We start from the raw sequence: 14,653 nt of genomic DNA, 5'->3' as shown, positions 1-14,653 counted from the left end.
TGACTGTATTCCTTCCCGTGTCCCCCCCAACAGGAGCCTTCCCTCCACCGAAAGGCCAGAAGGAGGCCGTCTCCCGGGCGATGACCCTTGACCCCGTGCGGCTCTGTCTCATCCAATCCCTGGCCTTTGCCTCGGGCTACCTGTGGTACAGCGTCCTCCAGTACTTCTACTGCTGTTTGTTCTGAGTGTGCTGAAGAGGATGGAGTTTAAAAGTGGACCAGACCCTAATGGCACTGCTTCTGGATCAGTCGATGGCTCGCCCGCCCCGGCGCCATCTCTCCTCCCTATGATGGATGAATGTACATTTAGCAAAAACCGGGAGAAACTGAGAAAAAAAATGACCATGTTGGAGGCTATTTTCCCCCCTGGATACATGAATACCTACACACACAGACAGACAGACAGACACACACACACACAATTGACTGAAGCCCATACTTCTGAACATGAATCATTTACACAAACTTACTACTTGGATATAAAGCCCCAATCTAGTTGGTCTCTCCAATGGAGCCTCATTCTCAAATCAAGAATGGGGCTCAGGACTGAAACTGGGGGTGTTTTCAAGTGGACTCTCTTCCTGGTCTTTAGGTGTAGTTTTACAGTGTGCGAGTATGCATTGTGTCTGCCATTGTACCCACCCCCACCCTCGGGTGAACCAACCCCCAGTTGGACCTTGCTTCAGGCCTGCTGATTCTGCGGTTGACCCACCCTACAGAGAGGGGGGGGCTGTGGTATGTACCATCAGAGACTACCATGCCAACCCCTCTCCTCTAGCCTTCATTGCACTAAAAGGATCCCTACTACCCCCCTCTTCTACTCCAGGAAATATTCCTGAATGGTAGCTGTTAATGTTTGTTTATTTTAAATTGCCCCTCCCCTTAACAACGGCCATTGCATTTGTTGTGGTCGTCGTCGCTCTCTATCTATGTTAAAGTCATGGAGACTTTACTCTGTCTGTCTTCGACAGTATTCTGAACTGACTGACTGCAGGGGAATCTTCTTGTTTACACTAGCGGCCCTCCGTCTGGGCCTAAAGGGACACTGGCGACGATGTCAGGCTCTGGTTAGGACTGTTTCCACAACATGTGGTTGGGGGTACCTGGTTCTGGAACCAAGGGGGGGAGGAGGACACAGCGGAGGAGGAACAGTGCCCATACGCTGATGACAGAACACTGATGGCACATTGGGACAGCACTCTGATCCGATCCACCCTGAAAACAAACTCCCCTCACACCCTCTCCACCCCCTGTCCTCACTCGTACACACAGAGCAGAGTGGATCTCTGTCCACATAGGAACGTCTCGGCGAGCCAAACTGAAAAAGGAGGACGAAGCTGAATTTACCCCCATTGGACTCCATACTGTAGTTTTACAAATATCTAAGTAATGGGGTGGGGAATGACATAATAAAAATATTATTTTTATAGATGTGGCTACCCTAATGCTCTGCATTCTAAATTTGAGATTTTGGCTTACACACTCATAGGTGTCGTTACTGTAAATTTACAGCATAACCCCCCCTTATATATATATAATTGATGTTGCGCTGCTCCACGATAACGGAGTTTCGACAGCAAATCACTATTAGTGGTCAGATTTTATTTCAATTTTAAATGACTTGAACTGTTGTCCTTCGTCATGGGTATGTTTATTCTTGTACATAACAAAGCTGAGGAAGAAATTCAATGTTGTGAGGGACTGCAACCGATGTTATCTCTCTCTTGGTCTGTACTATTTCTGATTTGTTTTTAATTTTGAAATATCATAAATGTTTAAAGAACAAGAAAAAAATGAGGAAGAGAAAGCTAACGGCTTTTGAGACAAGTCACTTCCCTGTTCCTTGACCTCTGACCTGGATGTTATTCATTCGCGCTTCATGAATACAGAGGGCTCGGCCAGGCTCTCATCTCCTGCACTGTCACACTGCTCATTGATACACATATGGCCCTGTTGGAATACTTCTGAAATGCATCCTTTCCTTTCTATCTTTCTTGACATAATCACAGCTCTGAAGTGGTTGGATTGGTGGAAGTAATGGGACAGGGACATAGGCCCCTCCCCCCTAGGCACTGAATGATTCCCACTTGGAGATGTTAAAAGGACTTGATTGATGTGTGCAGTATATGGCAAATCTCCCACCTAGCCTATTAAAGATATTGCCAATTTACTGATCTCTATCCAGTCCTTTTAGGTCTTAGGGGGGTACCAAGAAGCTGTCGATTGGTAGGGTATTATGTTTTGATTTGAAACTAGACCATCCAGTAAGAAATCACTCTTCACATTGGAGGGGAATTCAGACACGGCCCAGCAATTATGCACCAATTCTCTCCCAAAAGTTGTTTTAATAATACCATGTTTTAAAAAAAAATCAAAACATCTATATAAACACACCTAAGAGGTATTATGCTTTAGATGAACAGCTACAATCATGATGTCTAAGGAATGCAAATGGAATGCATTTTAGTCATGACTTACCTCTTAAACTGTGGATAATACTGTCCAGTAACAGGCTGTGTATGAAAGGTAGAAGGCTGGCTGGTTCGTACATTTTTAGCGGTCATCTTTGTGCCGGTCCCGTGAGATTGCTTTTCAATGTGAGAGAGTGACACAAAATGAAGCTTCATCTTTTTTTTTTTTTTTTTTTTTAACTGTCTCCAAAGAAAGGCAGGGGGAAATCATATTTTCTAGATATGGTTTTAGGAAAGAAAAACAATGACAACGTTAAGAATTTTAACAAACGACAGTAGAAACTCTGTAATTTTCCATTTTGTACTCCTCCCTTTCTTCCTAGCTACACAGCCATTTTACAACACAAAGAACTTGTGCTGGAATAAAAGTGATGGTCATAAAGATCCTGATAGCTTGTCTGTTTTTTCCTCTGCCTCATTCTCTCTGCCTCATATTCTCTCTGCCTCATGTTCTCTCTGCCTCATTCTCTTTGCCTCATACTCAGTATTTGATGTTGGTTTTTGAAGTGTCTGACGCACCCCTTTTCAGATGGCACACTAACTTCTGTTGGAGTTTTATGTAAATAAATTTTTAAATATATTTATATACATTTTATTAGGAGCCATTATCTCACTAATATACTGAGAATGTGTAGAGAGGGTGAATTACAGTATGTCACTCTCATAGAATGTGTGATATACTAGTGAGCTATTGAGACCTGATTGAACTTAGACTGCGGTGCATGAGGCATTTTTAATGAAGGCCTACTCCTTCATTTGAAGAAGAAAAAAAAACAATTGCAGCTCAGCCATGTCTCAAGGTGAGGAAAGAACTAAAAAATAACAACAGGAGAGCGTAACATTAGTGAATCAAACTCTTTCACAATGTATTTGTATTTTTTTCTATGTCTTGGAGTGGTATGAGTAAGCAAACCCCTGTCTCCCACACCGAAACCCAGCACAATAAATAGTGATTTATGGTGCTCTGATTGCATCTGTCAGGTTTATTGTCAGGCTTATTTCCTCATTTTCTATTGATATAGGCACTGATAGTGATGCCGTTGCCGCAGGGCGGTCTCCAGGTAACTAAAGCCTGTCCTTGCTTTTGGTCTCTGCTCTTTGTTTAACCGTGGCATCTGTCATTTGGCCACAGGGACCCAACGGTTTACATTACAGATCCTCTTTCAGCTCTGAAACGGGTCGTCCTTAGGATAGAAAACCCTTCAAACCGAGGAAGCACAACTAAATTCCTTCATAGATTTTAATTTCCCATTCCAAAACGTTTTGCTATGCTGTGCCATTCTGAACAGAGCCCATATTAGAGGAAGTGAGTGAATGCCACCACGTTTCTTCCTGGTGTGTATTAACATTATAGAACATTGCAGATAGTGTCAGCTTTATTAATTACAATTTTATGTCCAATTCTGCATGACAGAATATCGTGCCTGTTCTACAAAATACATCTCTATCTGAAAATGTCACATTTCGCACCCTTTCTGAACAGACACTTGCTCTATCTACACAGAGTATCTGTCACTGCAGACTTTTCTTTATCCTTCTAGGCTTATCATTTGGCACAGGACTGAATTACTAAGATTGTTGCATTTATTTGTTGCCAGGTAGGCATAAACCACTATGGGGCGAGGTCATGAATGAGAGGCCTTGTGGTCACTTGTTAAACTAAGCCGCCTGACTGGCAGATGTAGTAAAATGTTACATCATGTATAGGATGATAAACGAGGAACTAGAGCAAGGGCGGCCTGGCTTGTCATCGCCATAGCAGCTGGAGTGATGGGGGAAGGGAGGAGGAGGGGGGCCGGGTCTCTGCGAGAGCCACATGGCTGCAGGCAGCCAATGGGTAGCCAGGGCCTAGGCACTGGGAAGTGAGCTGGAAAATGGGATTAAAGATGCACAGGAGAGACTATAAGGACCCTGCTGACCTGCAAAACGACTAATCTGGGATTCACACCAGAGCGTCATCTCCATACCAAACGACTGAGGGAGGACCAAAGTCAGACCAGGGATCTCCTTTCTTCACAACGTGTCAGAGCTGTGCATTTTCATGGCCAGCGTAAGCCAGAGACTACAGAATTAATATTAATAATCTACATTTACAACAACCCCATACATATTCTTCTCTGAAGGCCTAGTAATTTTCTGTTTTACACATGTGAAAGGTGTAGGATGAAGTTGCCGCTAGACCAGGGATGGGCAACTGGCAGCCGGCCACCCTTGTGTATATGTATATATATGATGTGGGTACGCAGAACCATGAGCCACTGTGGTCCCTCGTGATGAATAATGTTTTTTTTTGTGGCCCCCTCCCTCATCAAAGTTGCCGATCCCCGCCCTAGATGCTGATCTAGGTTCAGTTTTGCATTTCCCCCACTGATGGTTAGGATTAGGGGAGAGGAAGCTTATCCTAGATCTGTCCCTTGAGGGAAACTTCACCCCGGAGCCAATGTGAACACATCAGTGTAGAAACAAACACGTACCGGTATGTTCTTAACTGCACACAGACTCCACCATGCCCAGCCGCAGGTAAGCTAGGCTATAGCATCGCCCCCAGAATGCCTGCAGTGACAGGTACACTAAATGCATCACAAGCATAGCTCCACAGGGTACCATGTCTTCATGCTCGACTGCTCTGGTCTGGTTGATAAATGTTGTGGTTCGTGGCTGCTCCCCTTGAGTCAGCAAACACTAAAACTTGGAAAAGGTGGGGGCAGGGTGATCTGCGGGGGGGAAGGCCAGGGTGATCTGCGGGGGGTGATCTGCGGGGGGGTGATCTGCGGGGGAGGCCAGGGTGATCTGCGGGGGGAAGGCCAGCTGCAGCCACCAGCTCCGCCACCTTCCATGCCCAGTGACACCAAAGACCCACCAACTCCTCGGATAGGGGCATGTCCGGTACACACACACATGCAGATACATAAACACACATACGCAGTACACAAGCATATACACATTGACACACACGGTATATAAAAAGACGAAAGGATATAGACAAGAAAACTGACTGACACCCCTGTTGTGATCGTGTGCCATTCAAACGGGGTCCACTGTCTCTCCCTCCTAGCTCTTGGCCCTCAGAGAGATGGGTAACATCTAGCGTGGCCCCCCAAGGGGCCCTAGTCGCCCCCGGCAGTCATTGTTGTTTTGGTTGTCAGATCCACATTAAGCACCCCAACTTTCCTGACTTGCTTACAGAAAGAGGGACGCTGGTACCATAACAGCCCCTCTGTAGGAAATGACCTTTGTGTTGACAGACAGACACTTTTACATCGCACCGTGAGCCCTGCCATGTCCTCCTGACGTGTGTGTGTGTACGACGCAGTGTGACGGCAGGAGAGAGAGACGAGTGACACGGGGGTAATTCGAAGTTGCCTGTCACCACGGTATGCCCCTAGAGGGACTCTGCAGGTGGCCTTGTTAATTACATGACACCGCTGCTGAGGATTGATACCGTGTTTTGCTGGATCTTGATTCCCGATAGCCTCCCCTGTGTGCATGAGAGGGCGCCATGGAAACAGCCCTAGTGGCAATGACCTTTTTGGGGCAATTAATAAGTGCACAGGTATAATTGGAATTAGATATTGTTGTCGCAAACTAGCCTGTCTACATGGGCCCCTGTCTTTCACAGAGTGCATCACAACAGGGAAGATGCTTGGTGATATGATGACAACGACGAGATCATTTCACACTAACAAGTTCAGGGTCATGCACATTAGGCACTAAACAGAAGAAAGTGGACTGAAACGGAAGGAATACCTGCACGTGTCCAATGAGAAATGCTAATTTTTTGTTTTATGTTGTAAAATGTTTTGCGATGGTGTTGCATGAATGAATATGACCCAGGTAAAGGGCTATTGATATCCCCGGATGGAGTGTGAGGTCTCTGTTTCGAGTTTCAACGTACCTCACAGTAATCAATACGCTCTGCAGATTTCATGGGTGCCTATCATCTAGCCTAGCTGGCCCACTCAACCTTAGAACAAACGCCAAACAACCGCCCTGTCAATGGAGGCAGTAAATCAATGAGCAGTGTTGTGTTGTAGGGTATCACTTTCTCTGTGATGAGGGTAGATCAGTTGATCACAAAAATGTGGCACTTGCTATGTGAGGTCAACTGCTAACAATGTCTAACACAGTGATTTATGATGCAGACTGATAATCATATTCATCATTGCTCTGGGACTGTGGGACAGACAGAGAACTCAGCCTGGCTGCCACATGTTCTCACAATGACAAGCTAAGCAGCAGAAAATGATTATAAAGTCAATGAGGCATATGTAAAAAATATTTTTTTAAACACCCAAGAGTGCTCTGGGCTGTCTGTATCTTGATATCCACTAGAATCTGAGTGGAATTGTAGAGTTCACGAAAATAATGTTTTTTTATTTACACTGGATATTCTATTCTCTTTTATTATATTTTGTTTTATTATATTCTGGCATAGATGGACCTAATGTACTTTGATAAGTTATCAGATAGATGTGTGGAAGTACTAGACAATCACTCGAAGCTATTCTATTCTAACTTGCATGGACAGTGGCCACCTTCAGTTTTCAGTTTCATGGGGCAGGATAAAAGTAGAGTTAGCTTTTTCTGCCACCTTGTGGTGAGATACACACGTAGTGGCAGGTAGCCTCGCGTTTAAGTGCGTTGGGCCAGTAACTGAAAGGTCGCTAACTGAAAGGTCACTGACTCGAATCCACGAGCTGACTAGGCGAAAAAATCTGCCGATGTGCCCTTGAGCAAGGCACTTACCCCGTAATTTCTCCTGTAAATCGCTCTGGGTTAAGCGCGTCTCCTACATGACATGTGGGGTTCTGTGTACTTATTACATTACTACATTTTAATTTGGACAAATGCGGTATGCAAATCTATTTCCCACGTAATCGTACTGTCTTTGATAGAACGTTTCCGTCACTGAGGTATCATCAGAACGGTTCCCGTCGGCAAAATATGTATTCCCCTTTAAACAACCGCGCCAAATCTCGCGGGTTTCAGATGCCTAGCAACCAGCAGCTTGTGTCTTCATTACAGCCAATCAGAGTATTCTATACGTAGTAGACGGACCAATCACATTGAAGAATTCTGGCACCAATTTGAAACCACCGCAAGGAATCCCTGTTTCCTTTTCGTCGCTTGTGTTATCAACATAAAACACGTTGTTTTGACGAGTAGTTAGCAAGCAATTTTATCAATACGTTATCGGAGAGATATAGTCAGCATTTACGTTTGCTAACGATATTTTAAGAAAGAAAACGTCCAGAATAGTCGTTATTGCTTTCGATAGCTGCGTTAGCTACCTTGCATTGCATTCTGCATTTAGCTAACTAGTTCTATACTAGTAACGTTAACGTTCGCTACGACAAAATGCCATCTCGTGTTGAAGATTATGAGGTGTTGTATACCATAGGGTCAGGGTCTTACGGAAAATGTCAGAAAATACGGAGGAAATCTGATGCCAAGGTAAGTGTTTCCGCCGTTTAGTAAGGCGTTGTTCGACCAACGTTAGCTAGCTATGTTTGCGTTGCATGCTCTCATTGCACCTGTCAAGGTAACCAGAGCCAGTGCGTAACGTTTGCCTCTGGGGGATGCTCTTGAGACGAGACAAAAGGTGTCCCCGGACATATTTTATTTTAGAAATTACCTCATTGGACATTAAGCGGGGAACAACACCAGGACTCCCCACATCAACAATACTAAAGCATTTGCCATGTTTGCCTACAACTGTGAGGAACTGTGTGGTTTTATGATATGGCTCGTGTTTATATAGCTAACTATACATATGAACCACACTGCTAACATTTAGCTAAACCAGGATTTGACGTAAAACCAACAGGTAGCTAGCAAGTACACTATGTATGTTTATCTTTAAAATGTTTCCCAACATCAACAAGCTTTGGCCAATCAATACATGTTTAGTTCTGTTGTCTGGGTTTCGTCATAGATTCTAGTTTGGAAGGAGTTGGACTACGGCACAATGGCTGAGAGCGAGAAGCAGATGCTGGTGTCCGAAGTCAATCTCCTGCGTGAACTGAAGCATCCAAACATTGTGAGATATTATGACCGTATCATTGACCGGACCAACACCACACTGTACATCGTTATGGAGCACTGTGAAGGCGGTGACCTCTCCAGCCTCATCACTAGATGCATCAAAGAAAGGTGTGTGTGTGTTTTGTGCTGACCTTGGTTCCCTTGTCCATCATGTCATGTATACACCTCTCTGATGGCCATCCCACTCTGACACCAGGTGGTGAACTGCGACAGTGCAACACCCTTTGAGTTTTTATTTTTTTATTTTATTTAACTAGGCAAGTCGGTTAAGAACAAATTCTTATTTACAATGACGGCCTAGGAACAGTGGGTTAACTGCCTTGTTCAGGGGCAGAACGACAGATTCTTACCTTGTCAGCTCGGAATTTGACCTAGCAACCTTTCAGTTACTGGCCCAACGCTCTAACCACTAGGCTACCTGCCACCCTGTAGGATGGTTATGGTTGAGTGGCCAGACAGAAGTCACTCTTCAGTAAAAGGCACATGACAGCCTGCTTGGAGTTTGCCAAAAGGCACCCAATGGATTCTCTGGTCTGATGAAACCAAGATTGAACCCTTTGGCCTGGATGCAAAGTGTCATGTCTGGAGAGAACCTGGCACCATCCCTATGGTAGTGGCAGCATCATGATGTGAGGATGTTTTTCAGCGGCAGGGGATGGGAGGCTAGTCAGGATTGAGGGAAAGATGAACGGAGCGAAGTACAGAGATCCTTGATAACTTGCTCCAGAGCCTCGAACTGGGTCAAAGGTTCACCTTCCAACAGAACAACAACCATAAGCACACAGCCAAGACAATGCAAGAATGGCTTCGGGACAAGTCTCCTGAATGTCGTTGAGTGGCCCGGACTTGAACCCCGACAAAGAGCAGTGCAGCAATGCTCTCCATCCAACCTAACAGTGCTTGAAAGGATCTGCAGAGAAGAATGGGAGAAACTCCCCAAATTTCGGCGTGCCAAGCTTGTAGCATCATACCCAAGAAGACTCGTGGCTGTAATCGCTGCCAATGGTACTTCAACAAAGACTGAGTCAAGGGTCAGAATACTTATGTAAATGTATTCTTTCATTTATTTATACATTTGCAAAAATGTCAACCTGTGTGCGTTGTCATTATGGGGTATTGTGTAGATTGATGAGGGGGGATAAAAACAATTTAATTTTAAAATAAGGCTGTAACATAACAATGTGGAAGTCGAGGTCTGAATTCTTTCCAAATGCACTGTATACACACACACACACATTCATGCTACATACACATCACAACTGCTGCTACCAGACACTTATTATATTGCCCAGTTTATACCCCCCCATACACGTGTGTATTTTGGACTATAAATTGCGTGTTCCTGTATTATACTTATGCTAAAATGTTTATTCTATTGAGCCATTTACTTTATGTTCGCATTTTTATTATTTATTGTTGCATTGTTGAGAAGAAACCTGCAAGAAAGCATTTTGTTAGACATCGTCCATGTGTATCCCTTACATGTGACTAATGAAACTTTTATGTTGTGTTCCTGGTGTCCAGGCGTTACTTGGAGGAGGAATTCATCATGCGAGTCATGGCACAGCTCACTCTCGCCCTGAAGGACTGCCATCGCCGGAGCAATGGTGGGGCCACAGTGCTGCACAGAGATCTTAAGCCTGCCAATATCTTCCTGGATGTCAAGCAGAATGTCAAGCTTGGCGACTTTGGTCTCGCACGTATCCTGAACCATGACACCAGTTTCGCAAAGACTTTCGTCGGGACCCCATACTACATGTCTCCTGTGAGTCCATAGCAAAGGCAATCATATAATTGTGAATCCTATACTCCAGGTCGCTATTCATGTCATGAACAAGTAGCCCTGTGAACAACGGCCACCGTGGGGGATAACTGCCGTTCGCCATCTGCGCCCTTTCAACAGCCTAGATTTACTGCGGTCTTTGGGAGATGGGTTCTCAATCTCTTCCAATGTTTTGATTATTGCTTTAACATTCGGTGAGATTACATTTGATTGTGATCTTAGAATACCTATTTTTGATGCAGTAGTTCACTAGAACAGTGCTTCCCAACCTGGGTTACTAGGACGCCTGGGGGGTACTTGGCCTATCCACAAGGGGTTGAAGAGAAGATTCATGAGATCAGAGGCCTACTGATAAAATTCACATGAGGGGGTACTTCAGGGTTACTCCGGGCAGAGAAAAATGTATTTGATGGTATAGTATCCGAGAAAGGTTGGGAACCACTGAGCTAGAATACTAATGGTCAATGATATAGGTTGTGGCAAAGTTAGCCAAAGGGAATTTTAACTGATTTGAAGTGTTTTTAAGTATTATGCAGTTGATTGGCTACAATGACACACATTATATTACGCAGGACATTCATACGAGCCTTACAATCCAATTTAGAATCCAAAAGTAGTGTGAAATGCACTCCTAAGCAAAGTTTCTATAGAGGCCTTTTTTGCTGGCGGTCTGTACTCCCCTGTGTTTCAATACCGACTCAAACTATGATTATGGTTTAAAAGTATATTTTTTTCATTGTGATTTTAGAGAAATACTCAGCTTCTCTAATCAGTTTTTCAATGTGTGGACACTTTTTCATATTTTACAGGAACAAATAAATCGCATGTCCTACAATGAGAAATCAGATATCTGGTCCTTGGGGTGCTTGTTGTATGAACTCTGTGCCTTATCGTGAGTAACCTTGCCTGTCATCTATATTCTTACTCAATATCCCCCAGTCAATGTATTAGATGAGATTAAAGTCTGACGCATGCGTTTCTTCCATGTAGGCCTCCTTTCACAGCTTATAACCAAAAAGAGCTGGCAGAGAAGATCCGAGAGGGAAAGTTTAGGAGAATCCCCTACCGGTATTCAGAGGAGCTGAATACACTCCTGTCCAGAATGCTCCATTTAAAGGTTTGGAACGTGTTTCACAGCACTGATCTCCATATGAAATTCAGGGCATCTTGTGAGCAACTCCTCACTGCTGCACTTCTGTTGAGATGATTGTTTGTCTGAATCACCAAGCATGTAATTTTGCTCTATATACAATTTCAACGTCAAGAGATTTGAATCCCTCACTCCCTTGTACTCAAACTGCCAGTTTGCTTTGTCGATTTGACTGTTGTGCCTTGTTGCCAGGACTACCTGAGGCCCTCAGTTGAGTCCATTCTCCAGAGCAGCCTGTTGGCGGACCTGGTCGCCGATGAACTTAGGCGGGCGCAGGCAAGACACCGGAGGAGGTCGGCTGATCCAGAGAAACCAAAGCCTGCAGAGTCTTCAACCACCCCTACTATTGCGGCGCTAAGGCTGAAGGAGCAGGTGCTGCGGCACAGGGAGAAGGCCCTGAAGGAGCGAGAGGAGAGGCTGGAGCGTGAGTGTCATTTGCCCTTATCAGGGTCGGGCTCAATTCTGGTTTTAGCTCAGCCAATTCAGGAAGTGAATGTCCATTTCAATTAATGTCCTGAATTGACAATGTATTCAACACTGGACCCTATAATGTCCTAGTCACAGTGAGACCCTGTGGTGTTGGAACGTGCATGTTTTTGGGGGTCAGTCTTGTTGAAATGATTGGTTGTAAAGGAGGTCAATATGTCACTGGCTATGCTATGGAGTATACACAGACTGACTTGTTTGTAACCTGTGGTATGTTTAATTTAAATCTGGTGAATGTGTTCCTCCTACAGAGCGGGAGCAGGAGCTTTGTGTTCGCGAGAGACTATCAAATGAGAAGCTTGCCAGGTAAAAAGGTGCTCTCTTGGATCACTTAATTTACTTGAAATGCAGCAAACGGCTGTTTGTCAGACTAAATCCTAAGGCTTTAATCCTCCTCCAAGCTGTGCTAATGCTACTTTTGCTTCCTGCTTTGGTGTTATAATCTCATTGCTTGCTATAAAACTGCAAGCAGGTATAATCCATTTTGACTCCCAACAATGTTTGCTTTTGGTTTTAGAGCGGAGAGTTTGTTGAAGAGCTACAACTTGGTGAAACAGCAGAAGGCCCTGCCACTGCTCTATTCCAATGAAATGGGTATGGGAGTCAAGCGAAGGCCTCTGGACCCCCTGAACATTGAGAAGAACTGAGCATTGCATTGTGTTCACTTCTGTAATTGGGGAAATTTTAGCATTTTACTGTATTTTAGTGTATTTATTAATTTTAACCTTGTGAATGTATATATATATTTTTTACTGCAATAAAACCTGCAACAAACATGGGGTGGGAACCAGGAGGTAAATGAGGGATACTTGTTTTGCTTTGTAATTGAAGTTCAATATAATATACAGTAGCCATGGGGTAACCATGTTTTTAAATTAAATACAAGGGGGAAGCATATTTGATTGTTGAGTTAAGTTGTGAATTTTAACATTTCTGGGTAGTCTGAAAAATCCCAGAGGCATTCTACAAAGGAGGGTCTTTATCTAAGCTGTTTTTTGTATAGTTCAATAAAATTGTATAACTCTTTGCCGTCTTGGCCCCTTAGATGAGGGAGAGGAGAACGTTTCACCTGGAAAGAAGGTCCATTTTGCCGGAGAAAGCAAAGAGAACCAGAGGCCAGATCAGAAGCAGAGTGTGAAGAGCCAGGAGCTGGGGCTGAAGAAGAGGCTACAGGCAGCCAACATGCGGGCCCAGGCCCTGGGGGAGGTGGAGAGGCTCTATCAGCTCAAGAGCTGGCAGATCCTAGGCATCCGCTAGCCCCACAGTCTGCTGCTTAGGGCCTCACTATCAGTGTCATGTGGATGGATGAATATATGGTTGTCAGAGGTGTGACCCAGAAGTATCAGGTCTCTGCTTTAGTTTTCCTGACTAACATTAGTTTCAGAGCTATTGAAACCTAGTGGTCCATTGGGAAATTATGTAGCTTTTAATTTATTTGTATCATGGTGATTGGTTTATACTATGGTGAAATTGCCAAAATATTGGGTGCCAGATATATTTTTAGTGGTGTTTTTTCAACCTTGACATTTAAAATGTGTTGTTGATGCACAGAATTGCACTCAAGTTCTGATTTGTGAATATGTGATTTATAACTACTATGTACATACTGTATGGTGGCATTAAAATATATTTTAAGGGCAATGTTAGTACATTATCTGAAGATGTATAATTAGGTGTACACTCCCGCATACACTTCTGTTCTGGAAATATGTCAATGTTTTGCAAATATGATATTGGGATGGGTTGGCAAAAAACAAGCACTGTTGAACTTCAACAAAGTCTGTTTCAGACAGGTCCACTTTCTGAATAACTGTCAACTGATTGACCTTTGTCATTAATGCTTTAGTCTACCTTTGCCCTTGAATGGTCTCCTATTCATTTCAAAGGGGCATCATGTACTTTATTTTGGTTGCATGATGAAGTTCAGTTCTTGGTAAATGTGTTTCTAAACTTAATTTACATGTTTTTGTTTTCTAAACATAAGCAGTTTGCATAGAGGTTTGGCCATGAAAATGATGTGGGAACATAAGTAGTGAGTATCCTCTTGTGAACATTAAAGGCAGACTTAATCAGTGATTACTGTTGCAGAATGTAGACCTACATTATCTCTTCTAAATGAAAGGTTTCTGTTGCATGTGTTGAGCTCCATTCACACCAAGTAAAGAGTTTATCTGGTGATTGACTAGCTTCACTTGAAACAATGTAAAGGGAAACACTTGCAGCCTGTTGATGTACTGTACATTTAAAGGTTTGTAGTTATTAGTATCTCCCACATGATGTAGATGTCCTTTTCTCTTCAAAGCACCTCCAACAAAGTGAATCATGTGAATGTGATGGCCCAGCCTTAGATGCATTCAAAGTTCAGTTTATTTAAGTAGGCATTTTAACCCTCGAAGATGTTTGAACAGGGGGTGAAAAAATACAATTTTTTTATTTATAATGATAATCTAGTAGGCCAAGTCTTTTCAGTTTGTAATCATGCTTGACATGCAGTCTAACCTAATGTATTATGGATTTATACTATTTTGTTACCACACAGAAATAAGACAAGGGGTCCGTGTGGAGATGCTGCACACTATCCTAAAAATATGAGTCAGAATTTTGGATGAGTTCGCAGCGCATTCCAAACGATGACGTTGAAACGTTTGCATTACGTAACGTGGCTACATAGCAACGCTGGGCTCCGCCCACGTGAAACGGTTGTAAAAATTGACCAACC

The 14,653-nt window shown here is 43.6% G+C and overlaps 2 protein-coding genes across 2 annotated transcripts in view; both read left to right on the top strand.

Annotated features, from left to right (window-relative positions):
* lpgat1 (lysophosphatidylglycerol acyltransferase 1) overlaps positions 1 to 2,855 on the top strand; it is an 88,423-nt gene extending 85,568 nt beyond the window's left edge. The window contains exon 8 of the mRNA XM_029631006.2: positions 34 to 2,855. Within this exon, the coding sequence (XP_029486866.1) occupies positions 34 to 185 (152 nt within the window). The 3' untranslated portion in view covers positions 186 to 2,855. The remainder of the gene's footprint in view (positions 1 to 33) is intronic.
* A 4,681-nt stretch (positions 2,856 to 7,536) lies between these two features.
* Positions 7,537 to 14,010, top strand: nek2 (NIMA-related kinase 2). The gene is made up of 9 exons (XM_029631005.2): positions 7,537 to 7,924; positions 8,406 to 8,623; positions 10,040 to 10,280; positions 11,108 to 11,190; positions 11,289 to 11,415; positions 11,641 to 11,872; positions 12,186 to 12,240; positions 12,452 to 12,528; positions 12,980 to 14,010. The coding sequence occupies exons 1-9, from the start codon at positions 7,829 to 7,831 to the stop codon at positions 13,189 to 13,191; spliced, it is 1,341 nt and encodes a 446-aa protein (XP_029486865.1). The 5' UTR covers positions 7,537 to 7,828; the 3' UTR covers positions 13,192 to 14,010.
* The last annotated feature ends 643 nt before the right edge of the window (positions 14,011 to 14,653 follow it).

The sequence above is a fragment of the Oncorhynchus nerka genome, linkage group LG24 (genome assembly GCF_034236695.1).
Source record: "Oncorhynchus nerka isolate Pitt River linkage group LG24, Oner_Uvic_2.0, whole genome shotgun sequence".
Taxonomy (NCBI): domain Eukaryota; kingdom Metazoa; phylum Chordata; class Actinopteri; order Salmoniformes; family Salmonidae; genus Oncorhynchus; species Oncorhynchus nerka.
This window is presented reverse-complemented; position numbering and strand designations above follow the sequence as displayed.